We start from the raw sequence: 16,028 nt of genomic DNA, 5'->3' as shown, positions 1-16,028 counted from the left end.
TCATTATTCTGTGTGATATGTACTTGCTGAGTTAGGCATTTAGGACAGGGACAGTCAGTAAGATGACACCTGTACTCCTGCAGTTCACGCTGTCTTGAGAGAAGACAATGACCACTGACAGCAAATAAAATAATTATGGGCTAATAAAGGGTATTAGAAGGCAATAAATAATGGACAATTAGAATAGCAGTTTGGAAAAGAGAACTATATTCTGGTTGGGTTTTGTCAACTTGGCACAAATCTAGACGTATCTAGGAAGAAGGAACTGCAGTTGAAAAGCCTCCTCCATCAGATCGCCTGTAAATAAGTTCTTGATTAATGATTGGTGTGGGCAGGGCCATCCACTGTTGACAGTGCCACCCATGGGCAGGTGGCCCTGTGTTTATAAGAAAGCAAACTGAGCCAGTAAGCAGCTTCCTTTCATCATTCCCGCCTTTGCTTGAATCCCTACCCTGGTTTCTCTCCATGATGGACCGTGACTGGGACATGTAAGCCAAATAAACCCATTCCCCTGCAAGTTGCTTTTGGTCTTGGAGTTTATTACAGCAAAGAAAAGCAGACTAGGAGTAATATCAAGTGTTCTTGACCACTGCATCATCTTCCCAGCTCCTATTTCAGTTTGATAGTGAGAATTCATACATGGGATAAAACGTTGGACCAGATAATTCTTCATAGAATGTGGAGATAGCTATTCATTATTGATCCAGGTGTTCATTTGGAAGATTCTTACCCAGCATCTCTCATGTATCAGGTACTGCAGGAGGCATTAGCAGTATAAAGAAAAACAGTTTTTATGTGTGTATGTGTATGTGTGTGTGTGTATGTGTATGTGTGTGTGTGTGTTGCTCCCATGTGTCAAATGCTATTCGAGTTATGAACAAGGAACCTTGTGCACACAAGAGTGACAGTCCTGCATGGAGCAGTCAGCTGAATCTTCAGAGAGGTGGCATTTGAGCAATGTTTTCAAGGGGACAATCTGCATAAGAATCTCTCTAAAAGGTCAGCATCCATCCAAGATGCCAGACCCTGTTAAGCAGAAAGCAGGAACAGAGAGAAGAGTGAAGTGTGGGTTTAATGAGTTAATGGTGCCTGGAGAACGGATGCACCAGAATGCTGGCTCCTGTATCATGGCATTAAAATGCATGGAACTGAGAACGAAAGCACATTTCACGCTGAAAATTCCTCCAGAGACACCCAATATCACAGGGTCATCACCACTTTTGCCCCTTTGCAACAGCACCCTGTGATTCCTGACCACACACCTTATTTTTGCAAACTGTGGGGGAGGAGGACCTTTGGCCTCTGCTACAGTCTTCCCTGCCTATAATGGCTTTCCCTCTGGTTTTTATGTGTGTTTTTTTGTGCATGTGTGTGTGTGTGAGAGAGAGAGAGAGGGGGCGAGGGAGGGGGAAGGGGGGAGGGAGGGAGGGAGACAGAGACAGAGGCAGAGAGACCGAGAATGATATGCATACATGTGCACAACACATTCTAATTCTATTATTCTCTCTGCTCTGCTGTGTTTTCTTGAGACAGCCACTCACTGAGCCTTGAGCTCAGGTAGCAGGCAACAAACCCCAGTGGCTCTTCTGTGTCTGCCCCCTGCCGCTAGTATTGGCGGTACATGTTTGTGACCATGTCCATATTTTAAATATAAGTTAAGATCTGAACTCAGGTTCTCAGCTTTCTACTAAGCACTTACCCAGTAAGCCGTCTTCTCAGTGCCCCACTTCTGTTTTCTAATCATCCCCATCCATCAAGTCCTACCATCCCCTTAAAGCCTTTGGACCACTGCAGCCTGCAGAGGTTTCTTCAAGTGATGGGGGTGTGAGGTGAAGTACGGAGGCCTCCATCATGAATCAGCACCAAAAAGTCTCTTCTAGCTCTACATTGGCCCTCAAGTAGATTGTGACTTTGGGTAAACAAGTCAGCTGACCTGTTTGTGCCTCAGTTTACCTTACCGGCAGACTGATAATAAAATCTATTGGTTACATGGGTTACCATGGGGATGAAATGAACTACTGTGTGAGAAGCATTTGTAACAGTGCCTGTCCTATCCTAGGCATGACATGAGCTGTGGAACTACCCTTTGTAGACCAAAGGTGCACCATCCCATCTCACAGGGAACTAATAAAGGCCTGGCACTGTTAATAGCAGCAATGTCTGCTGAGTGAATAAATGTGCTATAATCTTACTCCGTCTTAAAGCTCAAACCCCAGCCTTGGCTTGGATTTCTGAGAGAAGTTAGTTTGGAGGTTGACATGTGTGTGAACCCCACGCCCCATCCTAGCCCTTTGATCCACAGATTTCAAGTAGTAGTTAAATGACAGCATACTTAAAGCCAATCCAACTGGTAACCCTGACACTTCGACAATTATATTTCTAGACTTGGAGAGGAGCAATAGTTAAGCTGTAGTTAATTAGAAGGCAAAGGGACCCTTTTATGGCAGCATGTGAACCCTTCATTGTGGGAACAGGAGGGCGGGAGCATCCCCTCTCTGCTTCTCAGTAACTCCTACATGCTCCTTATGCATCAAATTCATTCTCTGCCCATTTTCTTTCTTCCCCGTTTCCAGTTCACTTTACTGTGTCTCCTCCTTTGTTCAGTCTCTTCCTCATCATCAAGCCAAAAGTGTGAGCCCATTTCTGCTCCGTTGTCCTTTCTCAGACCTCCTCTGTCCCAAGTGCTGGAAGCAAGCATGACAGTTCTCAGTACAAGTCTTACGAAAGCCCCAGCTACTTTTCAGGTACTGAGTCTAGTATTCAGCATCTTTGGCTCACCCTGGAACACCATTTGTGATCACTAGGGGAGCCAGGTATCACCCGATGAGCCGGGCAGGGAACACATGGGTGTTACCTTCTCCTTGGAATGTGTTTGTCAAGTTAGTCTGCCATCCCAGCACGCAGCTGAGTGGCAACAGCAGTAGGAAGCAGCTCAGATCTGAGAGTGTACTGTGAAGGCTGTGTGGGGCGCGGTGCCCCAGGAGCTCCCAACTCCCCGCCTTTACCCTGTATTCTGAGGTGGAAACTACTGTCTGCCACATTGCCTACTTGGAAAGGCTCCTTAAAGGTGACTTGTCAGGAGGTTTGGTGGCTCATGCCTATAATCTCAGCACATAGGAGACAGAAGAAGGAGACCTGTAGTGGGTTCAAGGCCATTTCTGTAATACATAGTGATTTTTCCAGGCCAGTTTAAGCTACAATGTGTGCTGCTGACTCAAGAAAAAACATGTAATGTTATATAGAAACCCAGTCCACCTCGCCTTTCCATATGCCTGTGGCTTCATAATCCCTGCTAGTTCCATCACCACTGACATCCTCCCTCCTCAGTGGCCCAAGAGAGAACTCTCAGAGCCATCCCTTAGCCATTCCTTGCTTCCCCACCACATCCTCTACTCCACAAGCTCACCTCTAAAGAACCTCCCATTCTTCTCTTCCTTTCCAGTCTCGGCTCATGACTGTCCTTAAAACTGTCGTGAATTCCTCTAACTTTCCACTCCTCCTACTAACTCCTCCTACATCCTGACCCCCACAGTTTCATGTCCTCCTTAAGAAAAAAAATCCATGGACTCCAATTTGTGCTGGGTGTGAGACGTGGTCTCATGTAGCCCAGACTGGCCTCAAACTTGCTATGTATCCAAGAAAATCTTGAACTTCTGATGCCCCTGCCTCCACCTCCCAAGTGTGGATCTGATGGATGTACATGATGCTAAAGTTGGAACCCGAGACCTTGTGCACACTGGGCAAGCACTCTCCCAACTTAGCTACAACTGCAGCCTAATTCTGTCCCTTCTACCCCTGTGCACCCTGCCTAGAACATACAATCCCTCCTCCATTCATTCCCCTCCCGACAGCGTTCCTGCAGGAAAGTGCCGAGCATGTCTTCTGTTACTCTTAATTGGGCACATATGACCATTTCCCTTTGGGCTCCTGTTAATACAATTTTATTACATATTATTCTTCATTTTGCCAATCACCTGATTTTTCTCTGCAGCTTCTTGAAGACAAGGATGATCTCCTATTCTTCTTAGTCTTGCCTTCTATTTAATTAATATGTTTGCTGAATGAAACTCTTAAAGTTCTCAAAATTCACTAAGTACCTACTTCATGTAAGCACATTGTTCTTTCTTAACACAGCAGGAAACTCTGTGAGTATTCTCAAAGTGCAGTATCATCTGAAATACCTCCAAGGAGGCATCCACAGGAATGACTGTTCTGGATGAAGGCCTTACTTAATACTGCTGCACACTCCCATCATGGTCACCAGGTGGCAGTAATGTGCTGTGGTCATGTGGCCCAAGCCATGAAATTTCCAGACTCTCAAAAAGGTTGAACCTGAGTCAGGCACATAGGAAGGAATGTGAGTCTTGTGCCTTGGTTGTGTGTGTGAATGAATGGTAAAGGCTCACTCTTGGGAGCTGACCCCAGATATACCAGGCTTTGTTACCGGATGCAAGATGCCCCCCAAAGACCACAAAAGCAGATACTGCGAGGGCTGCAGAGGGGTCATACCTACATCTTTCGGCTGCCCTTGGGTGAGTTCCCATTCTGCCTTGCAATGATAAGGCTTTTGTCTGTTTTAATCCAGACAACTCTGATGATAAATAAAAGGGCCCTAGATGACCTCTGTTGAAGCAGTTTCAGTACAGCGGTACGTGCTCATTCCAAACAGCACTGGACAGAGTAATAAATAAGTAGAAACTTATGAAGGATGGAGGAAGGGTTATTATGGAGAAGGGGGGCAGTGACAGGCCCAGTCTCCCACCAAGTGTCACACAAACATTCAGTTCACCTTCTAGGACAAGAGAGACTGTCTTGTTTTTACAGCCTAAGGATATAGACAGAAAGAGAAACAGAAAAACACAAGACAAAAAGAACAACAGCAAGATCCATGTTCCACAGAAGGAAGGGAGGGGAAGTCAGAGCAGAAAGATAAGAGATGTGGAGTCTGGCGGCAGTTCATGCCCAATGTCCTGTAATTGGGGGGTGACATAAAAGGGCAAGTCACCTCAAAAGGAATGAGAATAGAAAGTGTGGGGCTTGTCTTGATGGGAGGGACTAGAAGGGAGAGATAGAGCACTGAGGGTGAGAAGGGAAATGATTAGGAGTGGCTTTAGCAACTATTGTGAAGTCAGCATTCAGGAGTGAAGAGTAGAGCAATAGGCAGGGCTATCAGATTGTATGCAGCAAAACTCAAATGTGTGGAATGGTCCCCTGTCAACTTCGGTTGGGTCTTAGCTTGACAGGAGTCACAAAAATAAAAAGAGAGTGATAAGACTGTTGGTGAGGACATAGTTAAAATATTTAAACAAGGTATCTGGCTGGGTAGGGAAAGAGCTGGTAAGATGGGTTGAGAAAATCAGATCTGATCACATCATAGGCTCCCATGACATGAAAGATGGAAGCACTTACTCGGGAAGTGGGAGAGCTGGAAGTGGGATGACAGAGGGGTGTTGGGAACCTGAGATGTCCAAAGCCAAGGGTGTTTCTGTGGGAGAGGACTGTAGACTGGAGAGAGGCCAGGTTCATCGGCACAGAGCAGTGGCTGACTCATCAGCTTAGACTTTCTAGTGTCCAGGTCTATAGCACAAGTCTGGAGGGACAGCAACCCAGAGAGTCGAGGTAGAGTCTTCTCTGGCTGCAGGGGGTGTGACCTGGATCCTTCAGGGCTAGGTTGGGGGATTACCAATTAGTTGCTGTGAGTTTTCAAGTATAAGAGGCTTTGAATAATATTCTAGAGTGCTGGTCTGGAGCTGGCAATGGTAAACAGGAATGTAACAGAGGGAATACAAGATTAAATGGGTTTTGAAAATGGCTGGAGAAGTTCATGCCTCAGGTAAAGCTTTGGGGTAGACATAGTCAGGGTCAGAATTCACAATGTAATGTTACTATACTGTATTGAGCCAATGCCTAGAAGGGATCCTGAAGAAATACGTTCTGAATTAATTGACATCTTTGTTCCTAGTATCTTAAAAATACTTTTGTAATCACTGTTTATTGCTTAGTCTCAAAACCCGGCTGCTCATGCAAATACAGCTTTTGAGTATTGCTTTGAGACATGGCCAGCAATAGATTACTCTTGGCAATTCACCTACCTTCAATGTCTATCTGTTTCTCTTTCTAGAAATCCCTTCATATAAAACTCCAGATTTAATCCTATGAGTTAAAGGCAAAAAAGAAATAACATTACTGGGGTCTTTTAAATAAATAAATGGTAACAATGGTAACTGGATTCTTCTGGTAAGTTAGGTGAAATTTAGAAATTATTACCTCCATTTGGATCCATTCTCAGAATCCTGGGAGATAGGCACATTGGTACTACTGATTCTAGTTTTTCTCATTAGTAGTTTTGAGAGATAGTTTGATTGGCTGTCTGGAACGTCTTGACTCCCCACATGGGTGACACAGATGGGTGCTGTATATTTCCAGTGTGACTCACAAGCTCCTGGATGGTGGTTCTTTAGACTTTGCGTGAGTTTGTTCGAAGTGCACATTTGATGAGTCTTTGATGAGGTTCCAGAATCCGTATCTGAAGCAAACATCTGATGCTCGCATTTCAAGGACCAAAAGAACAGAAGACTAATCTAGAAAATTACTTTTTCTGCCTCTTTTAGAGTAAAAAGGAAAGAAAGGAAAAGAAAAGAAACACCAAGTGGCTGATCTACCTCTTAACAATCAAAGGCATTTTTTTTTCTTGGAGAAGTGGAGCCCCTAGTTCTTCTCTTCAGCAACCTACCCACACACACACACTGATAAAGTTAATTATCTGCCCTGGCTAAGTGACTTTCCTTAGCAACACCCTAGCAACCAACATTAGCTCTGCCTTAGGCTACAAGGCTGAAAAGATATTTCTTGAAGTCCAGTGTATTTTACACCAAAACAAAACATCTGAACAGGAAATTAAACAGAAATCAACTAGATTCATTGCTAGTAGATGAGACAGGGACACATGAACCAATATGTGACAATTGAGTGGCCTAATAGGAAAAATAAGACTTTTCTCCTCCCAAGTGCACTGAAGCCCAGAGAAGAGATGACAAGACCTCGGTGCATGGAGCAGGTAAGATAACGGAAGGAAGACCTTGAACTCTGATCCCTGCCTCTACCTCCCGAGTGCCGAGGTTACTGACATACACCAAGATATCTGCTTGGGTTTTGTTGTTATTTCCCACCATGCTGGCAATCAGACCCAAAGTTTCAGTTTTGTCAAGCAAGCACTTTATGAAGTGAATGAGGTGGCGTCCTGGGACCATTGTGTGACTCTTAGATGTAAATGACAATTCACGTCACAATGCCTAAGCAGAGGCATCTTCTCATACTAGGTGGTTACAGTGAGGCCAGGGGGTAGTGACTTTGAGGGCTAACTTGAAATGCTTGGGCTGAGTTGGAAGGCACTGGGGCATATTTGCTAAAGATCTACCACCTAGAGAACAAAAATTTATAGATCCCTACTATGACTCAGGCACTTTGATGTAGGTGGAGGTCACAGTGGGAAGTCCCATTCAGAACTTGGAATTTAATGATAAAGACAGATACTCAACAAATACAAAATTTAAAAATCAAATATACAAATGAATATGCAAGTGTAATTCTGAAGACTATTGAGTGAAAAAGTACCAAGATCCAGGAAAGAGTCAGGGCCAGAGTCAGCTGTATTTTTGCAAATCAAGAAGGGCTTCTCTGAGGGATGAAAAGGGATATAAAGGGACTGCAGGATCCCAGGCAGTGAGGATAGAGCAGACAGAAGTTTCCCAAAGTGAGAAGCTGTAGAGTCCAGAAGAGAGACGGAATAGGAAGGGCCGGGGAGGACCTGTGAAAGATTTTGATCTAAGACCCTGAAACCCATGGGGAAAGCAAGGGGTTTTTAACCTCAGGGTCTTTGTTCAAATCTGCATTTTCAAACAATCTCGTGGGATCCTGTGAGGACAGAGGTGAGGACAGATAGACAGAGAACATGACTTCTGAGCAAGAGAAAAGGCAGCACAGAGGGCAGAAACTGTACCTGAGGAACTTGGAAAGTGGGACTGATGACAGAGTGACGGATTGGATGTGAGGAGGTGACAGCAAAGTGCAGAAGGGACAGCCAAGCTGGGCTAGGAAAACCTATATGGTGGTGTGGGACTGGAGCTGGAGACTGACTGGAAGCTGCTGGTACAGCCCAGATGATGGGGCCAGCACTGAGTAATGAATGGCAAGCAGCCCATGCTGGCGTTGGCAATGTTGATTTGGAAGCTTTTTCCCTCACTAGCATTGCACATCACCTAAACAGGTCATGCTCTCTTTTGTAGTCTAGGAAATGGACATGAGGGATGGGGACAGGAGGTTGGATAAGTTCACTCCTCCCACTGTTTTCTTATCAACAGCCAATAAAAAGTTAAATATATCCCTGCTGTTCTGTGCACTCCCACCTCCAATTCTAAATTTAAACTTGTTGATAAAAATGTAAAGTCTTTCAAAAGTATATATTTGGTCAATCAGACACAAAATCAGTTCTACAATGACAATGCTTGCATTTTTATTCATCTCTGTAATTTTCTAACCTCTGAGATAATGTTCTCCTAACTCACTTATTGTCATATAGCATGTATTACTACTGTAGCTCAATTTTTCATAGAATTATGTGATTAATATTTGCCTTTATCATGAAACTATAAGATCTACGAACTCAAGCATCATGTTTGCCTTGCATCCTACTACTGAGCCTTTAGAGACCTTTACAACATGAGGGGGGAAGGAGGAAACAGGAGAAGCAAGTAGATTCTACCCAAGGTGTCTGGAAGGAAAGACATGATGTGGTCTCTGATAGGATGTGTGGAGGGGAAAGTGGAGGTCTTCTTGCCCTAGGTGTGTCTCTTGTTCTCTCCTCTCTTGTTCCTTCTCTTCTTTCTCCTGAGCCCAGATTTCTTCTCTTGTTTATTCTCTTTGTCTGCCAGCCCTGCCTATCCTTTCTCTGCCTAGCTATGGGCTGTCCAGCTCTTTATCTGACCAATGAGGTGCCTTAGGCAGGCAAGGTGAAACAGATGCAGGGTAAACAAAGGTGGCACACCTTTACATGATTAAAGTAATATTCCATGGCGTGAACAAATGTAAGACATCCTTGCCTAGTTAAAATAACAGTCCTCAACAGCACCCAGGTGACAGTGTAGCAGGAGTGGCAGCACAAGGACTATTGAATCCGTGGTTGGTGGGTGGAGAGAGTGAAAGAGAAAATGCTAGTCTAGAAAGTAAAGGCAATTGCTTGCTAGATGCAGGCATTTGAGAAGGGGTCAAGGCCCGGGAGAACGGGAGGAGAATAAAAGAGCATTTCAGAGCACCAAGGGAGGGATGCTTTCATGCAGCAATGGGATGTAGGTATCCCAAGTAGGGTGTCACCTGAGACAAAGCATTTTACATGAGACATTTCATTCTGAAGTCTCACAATGGGGTAGCGACAAGGTTGAGGCTTGGTTCAAGTTCCCCCAGGGATACACTGGGAGAAGTTCCTGTTATGCCTCCCCTCCCTGCAAAGGCTGAGTTAAAAATCTAAGCCAAGAAAACACAGGCCCTTCTTTGAACATTTCGAAATGGCCAGGACCTAAGAGGACTTCCTAAGCAGTAGATACTTGTTTTTGTAGGCATCTTCCTTCTTAAACTGTCGCAGTTTATGATTGTATAGGTATACCGATGAATAAACTAATATGTAGCAAAACATTTTCTTCAGCATAAACCTTCCCCCTTCGGCTTTTAAAGAAACGTTTTTATAGATCTCCAAAAGTGTTGTGGCCAAGACACTGTGCCAGGTTAGATACTGGGCTCCTTGCTGGTCCTCCAGCGTGACATGTTTTAAAGTGACTTGGGAAGAGCAATGGAGGCATCAAGCCAGGACAGCGAAGGTGGCCCGCAGTTATCTGCTTGTCTATAAGTAAGGATTACCGTGTATGGCGCTAGTGCAGGTAGTGGGCTGACGCCGCCCCGGGGAAACCTTGCAGCAGTGCAGCCTTGCACAGAGTAGGTGTGCAACAAAAGTTAGTTGTCAGGCTTTCCCTCCTCAGAGCACAGGGCCCAGGATATTGCTGGGAGCTGAGGAAGCAGCCTTGTTGATGGCGGGGTAAATTGAGCCTGCACGTGTCTGCATACTCCTGCTTTCTCCTACCAGACCCTGGGAATCTAGCTTCGCAAAACAAACAGCAGAGCGCCCGCTAATCGCCAGCTCAGAAACAAAACAGCGCTGCGCTGGGGGACCCGGGCGCAACCAGCCCTCCCTCTTCGCGCTCCTTCGCCACCGCCCGCCCCTCGGCTCCGCTTGCTCGGCTCGGCTCAGAGCAGCGCAGCTCTCTGCAGCCGCCAAAGCGAGGCGGGCTCGGTCTCCCCACAGCCAGTGCCACCCGGTCTCCTCCAGGTTTCGCCTCTGCCGCCCGCATCACTTCAGGCAGGAGTGTCCTGACGAGGGTCTACAACATCAGCACAAACTTGTGGGGCCCTCGAGGATGAGGCTTTCTCCTGCGCCCCTGGGGCTTAGCTGGGGTCGTGCGCTGCTGGCCCTGGCACTACCCCTGGCTATAGCGCTGGCTTTTTCAGATGAGACCCTGGACAAAGTGTCCAAGTCGGAGGGCTACTGCAGCCGCATCTTGCGCGCCCAGGGCACAAGGCGTGAGGGATACACAGAGTTCAGCCTCCGCGTGGAAGGCGACCCTGACTTCTATAAGCCAGGAAGCAGCTACCGCGGTAAGTCGAGTGCTGTTGGGGACACGGGATCCCCAACCCCCTAGGACACTGACCTGAGCTGGGTTGGAGCCTGAAGCGCAGTCCCAGGGCGCATCCTATCTGCGCATCCCTGCCCAGGGTTGTGTCCTGGCTGCTCTGAGCCCCTTAACTGCCAGCTCTGTACCCATCAAGCCAGTGTTGGGGGAAGAGGAGGCGGTCGCGGGGACCGCGGGCAGAAGAGACAGCCCGGGTCTCCAACGTGGTGTTCCCGGGCGGGCGGGGAATACAGGGAGCCACACACCACACCAGCCTGATGGGAAGGAGCTGGGCTTCCACTCCAGCTGCTGGCTGGAGTGAAGTATACCCGCCTTTCTCCAGATCACTCTCTGGGGAAGAAGGTAACTCAGATGGGTCCCAGTCAGGGCAGCTCTCTCAGTGGCTTCCATCCTTGAAGGAGAGAAACCAGCTTCTGGATCAAGCAGAAAGGGGTCCCTGGAGGAGTCCCTAACCAGTCTTAAGGTACAAGGAGGAGGAACCTGAAGGCTCCACAGAAAGATCCCCAAATTATTCACATGTCTCAGGAGACCAAGAGACCCTTGAATTTCCAGGACAGGTTCCAATGAAAATAGGATCCTCAGAGAACCCTGGGTAGTCTCTCAATGGAAGGTGGCCTTGGTGACTGAAAAGAGACACAAGGTTCCCAAGACTCCTTGAATGTGGTGGAACCTTGTCTCTGGCAGCGGAAACTGAGCTCTGGAGATGCCCAGCTTTGTGCAGCTCAGTGGAGATCAGGGATCAGAGCACGGGGAAGGGGTGTATAAGTGGAGATCAGGGATCAGAGCACGGGGAAGGGGTGTATAAGTGGAGATCAGGGATCAGAGCACGGGGAAGGGGTATATAAGTGGAGATCAGGGATCAGAGCACGGGGAAGGGGTATATAAGTGGAGATCAGGGATCAGAGCACGGGGAAGGGGTATATAAGTAGGTGAGCGATTTCTGGCATGACCAGCAGCTAGGCCTGCACCCACCTGAAGACTCCGAGACACCCTACTCCATCCTCATGTTCCACTACCTTCCTGCTCAGTATGTCTCTATTCACCCAGATATCTTTTCTACAACCCCACAAACGCTAGCTGCCTGTCTCCAAGCGGGACACAGAGCAAACTTACTAGATTTTGTCTGGGATTCCACTAGGGCATTTCACCTTAACTCAGCCCTAGTGCTTCAAGGGGAAGAGCAGGTCATTGGAGCCCTTGTTGGGACAACTGGGCTTCCATCTGCTGCTCCCACCCCCCACCCCCGGTCAAGAGGAAATGGTTGGAAACATTGGGAGGAAGTTTGGGGCAGTGCCAGCTGTTTGGGCTCCAGGGACCACACTCCCCAGAAAGCTGCTTCTCTTTCCCTGGGCCTGTGAACCTGTTTTTCTGTACTCCGAGCAACTCAGTCATGCTCTCGGCGCGCATTAGTGTCCTCAGTCCTTGGCCAGGATCTGCCTCGATCCTCCGGGAGTCCACAAAATCCTTCTTTCTTCAGAAAGAAAGGTGTTGGGTGTAAAACACCCAGTCAGGGAGGGAGTAGCAGCTTGGTGGGAGGAGTCTCGGACCTGAGATGTATGGGACAACCAGGTACTCTGCAAACCTGGGAAGATCAGCCAAAAGGGAAAAACCTCATTCGCCTTTTGGGCCTGCTAAACACAAGTCCGAGTTTACTGGGGAAAGAGCAGGGAAAGGAATGAAGAGCATTTGGGTTTGGTAGCTCTGTGACTCTGTGCAGGCCATTTAATTTCCCTGAGCCTATTTCCTAGCTGGGGGTGCGGTGGGGGAGCCATTTCATCAAACAAAGGTGAGTGTGTATGAGGTACAGTAGATACTCAAAAACTCATTAGTCTGGGAAGGGTGTGAGACTTTTCTTTATAGGCTTAAAAGTGGAGGGATTTTGTCTAGGCTCATTGTTCCTGTGTGTGCACTGCTCTGGCTTAAAAGTTTGTCAACACTGCTGCAGTCCAACTACCAGTGAACAAACAAATGGCTGCCCTTTTCTGGATCCTTGTGAATTACTTTAATGAATGAATAAATGGTGATTTCTCTATACTAGGGGCCTTGTCTATGACTAATCTTAATTTAAACCCAAGAAGATTGTGTGTGTGTGTGTGTGTGTGTGTGTGTGTGTGTGTGTGTGTGTGTGTGGTGTGATTTCAGCTAAGCAGGGGCATCCTGGAGTCCCTTCTCATTCCTGTCCTCCTTGTTCTTCTGTTTGGCTGAATGCTCTCTGCAACACTGAGAGGGGGGTATGTTCCATAATCACATTGCCAGGGTCATTCCAGAACTTTTAGGTAAAAGCCAAGGCCTAGCAGGGATGACTTGAGACCAGATCAGGGAAGAGTCCTGGACTCTTTAGCCTGCACTGTTAGACTTTGGAATTGTGATACCTGCTCAGGCTGTAGGTGGGAATACCATCTTTTCTCCCTTCAATGGCCATGATATTTTAAAAGAAAGACCTTGGGAGAGCCATGCTGAGGTCTCTTGGGTAAGTGTTCTGTAATTAACACAACAGATTCAAAGCTATGAGGAAAATGCCCCAGCTTAGTTTGAGACAAAATATCACATTAAAAGTAAATTTAGTGTGTTCTACTAGGTAACTTGACTTAGGTTTATAGACCTTAACATTCTCCTGATTTATTTATTTTTCTGATTTAACGTCCATCACTATCCTTGGAGTCAATGGCTCCTTTTCCTGCCTCCAATCTTTGCCCTTTATTTCAGTTCATCACCCAGCAGCATCTGTGTTCTGTTGTGCGCCCCCCTCCAGTCTGAGGATAGCCCTTGGCTATTCTAGTCTTGAATAAAAGGTCCCCATTTTAATCAGTTGAATCATGGGGCTTCTTCTCCACAGCCTGGGTGCAGTTGGGACAGTTATTCAGCCTTTTCCAACTTGCTAGTGCTGTACTGACTTCCTTTTCTCTCCCACCCCTGCTCTCTACCCTCCCTCCCTATCCCCTTTCTCTAGCCGCCCCCACCCTACTGCCATAATTGTGCTTTAGAAAGCCCTGAAAGACCCACTCTGTTTCTGGCCAGAGCCTCCTTTGAAAGGCGATTACAGTGATTAAAAATAACAAGTTGAGGATACTCCAGGGGCTTCTCTTCTAGGGCGACAATTTGCAGGGCCAGCCTTTCCCAGATCACAATTTCAAGCCAAATAGCAGGAAATCAGTTGAAATGTTCACGAATTGATTGAAAATAAAAGAGGCTCTTTTGTCTGAGCGAAGGTCTGTTTATTGGGAAAATAAAGTCAGACCCTGGCTAATGAGAGTGTCTTTTCCTAGATGCTCTTTAGAGGGAAATTTCAAGGAACTTGATGGGAAAAGAATGTTCAAGTGATTTCAAAAGCCGGTCCAACTGTGGGCATAATTGGGGGATTTATTTAAACCCGGAGGTTTGGAGACCTCCAAAGCAGCTTTGCCCTTCTTTGTCCCAGTTTAGGACACACACTGCTAGAGGGAGTAGGCACCTCAGCCCTACTAGAGAGAGCATGGGATTTCGTGATACATGACTTAGTTTTAGATTTCTGCTTGACTACATAGTCACTGTGCGACCACAGGCAATCCACTACATGTCTCTGAACAACAGCTCCCATGTCTGTAAAGTGAGAGCATTTGTGGGGAGGGCACCCCTAAAGCATCATGAGAACTGGAGATAAGAGTCAAGATAAGTCAGCACACACTGGGTGTAATATGTATGTTTGTGTGTGTGCACATATAAATGCACATATGAGAGGATTCATTTGGAAGTTTAAAAGAATGCTTGTCATGACACCAGGAAATACATTGTGCTACATTTTTCCCACTCAGCTCTCTTATTCCTCACGGTCCTGTGAGACAGTTTATTCTATTCCCATTTTATAGATGAGACTTAGCATCAGAGAGGCCCAATTCCTGACTCACAGTCACGTGACTACAAATCAGGAGCCAGTCTTGGGTCTATACCACCCTTCAATCTGTACTCCTTCCTAGTCTTCTATGTCAATCCATTAACTGATTTGGAAGTAGAAGCACTTTACCAAGCTAGGAGCAGCTTTCTGGGTAATGAGACTTCCTTAAAGGGGAACAGGATTGACAAATCAAGAAAATCACATCACAGGACACAGAGGAATAAGGCAGTGGAGGCTTCCTGCTTTTGCTTCTTATAGACTTCAAATTGCATTTCCCCATAAGCAGAAGTTCAGTCTAGAACACAAAGGGCCTTGAGGTCTTTAACAGATTCCCTTCATAGGAAGGCAGAAATAAAGTGGATGGGGAAACAAAACCTAACTTGTTGAACTCTTTCATCCACATGCTGTTGAGTTATAGCACATTTGTAAATGCTTATGTTTGAGCCTAACATATGTAGGAGCTGAGAAACTGAAGCCGGGAAAGACCTTTTGTATAAAGTTTCTTTTGTTTGGGCTTGCTTTTTTTTTAAAAACAAGCATTCCCATCTTTCTTCTAGTCTTGTACTATTCTTTTTCTTTTATTGTGTGATTTTAATTTTTAAATTATTACCCCTTTTAATAAATATTTAGTTCAAATCGATTATAAAAATAAAAAAGACTACCAAAGTTGGCTGTGTGCATGCAGCCATCCCATCAGTAAACTGAGGCAGGAGGATCAGGAGCTTGAGGACAACTTGACATACATAGTGAGATCCTGTCTGGAAAACTCAAAAGGGAGTTCAAAAGCTGCCTCAAGACGGATGCCCAATGGTTGTGGAGATTGCTTATTGCTTTTGCGTGTCAGGCAAAGGGGAAAACATCAGAACATGTAAAACAAGGCATAGTTAATAAAAGTTTTTCAATTTGAGTGTTCTCATGTCCAGTTAAGTTGTTGTTCCATTACAGTTGACTCTCAACTGGAACCATAGGTTAGGATGTTATGTCCACACACAGGAGCTAAAATCAAGAGATTTTTGCTAACACACTCCCCATTTGTATTCTTTACAGAATACAAGATATGGGTCAAGATCAATTTCTATGTGGGGAATTCTTATTTTAGTCAAGACATAGGCTACTATAAGCTCATTATGAAGGGACCCCAAATGATTTGTTTCATGCAAGATAAATAGGAGGCCAGGCATGATGGACCTTCATAATACCACCCAGGGACTCAGGTGCCTTCAGCCTTGTTGCTCTGCCCTCTTCTAGGATCCTGCTATCCAGCTATGTAGCTGCTAGGGAAGCGAGACCACTACATACTTGAAGTGTGCCTAGCCTGAAATGAGATGTGCTGTAATGTTATTGAAGAATTCATGTCAAAAAAAGAGCACAGCTCTTATTAGCAATTTTCAAATGGATTCCATTTTGAAATAGACATTATA

At 45.9% G+C, this 16,028-nt stretch overlaps 1 protein-coding gene across 1 annotated transcript in view; it reads left to right on the top strand.

Moving 5' to 3' along the window:
- Positions 1 to 10,241: 10,241 nt before the first annotated feature.
- The window catches only part of Spon1 (spondin 1), a 291,806-nt gene continuing 286,019 nt past the window's right edge, over positions 10,242 to 16,028 (top strand). The window contains exon 1 of the mRNA XM_005075650.4: positions 10,242 to 10,701. Within this exon, the coding sequence (XP_005075707.1) occupies positions 10,464 to 10,701 (238 nt within the window). The 5' untranslated portion in view covers positions 10,242 to 10,463. The remainder of the gene's footprint in view (positions 10,702 to 16,028) is intronic.

This window comes from Mesocricetus auratus, unplaced genomic scaffold (genome assembly GCF_017639785.1).
Source record: "Mesocricetus auratus isolate SY011 unplaced genomic scaffold, BCM_Maur_2.0 Super-Scaffold_4256, whole genome shotgun sequence".
Classification (NCBI taxonomy): Eukaryota; Metazoa; Chordata; class Mammalia; order Rodentia; family Cricetidae; genus Mesocricetus; species Mesocricetus auratus.
This window is presented reverse-complemented; position numbering and strand designations above follow the sequence as displayed.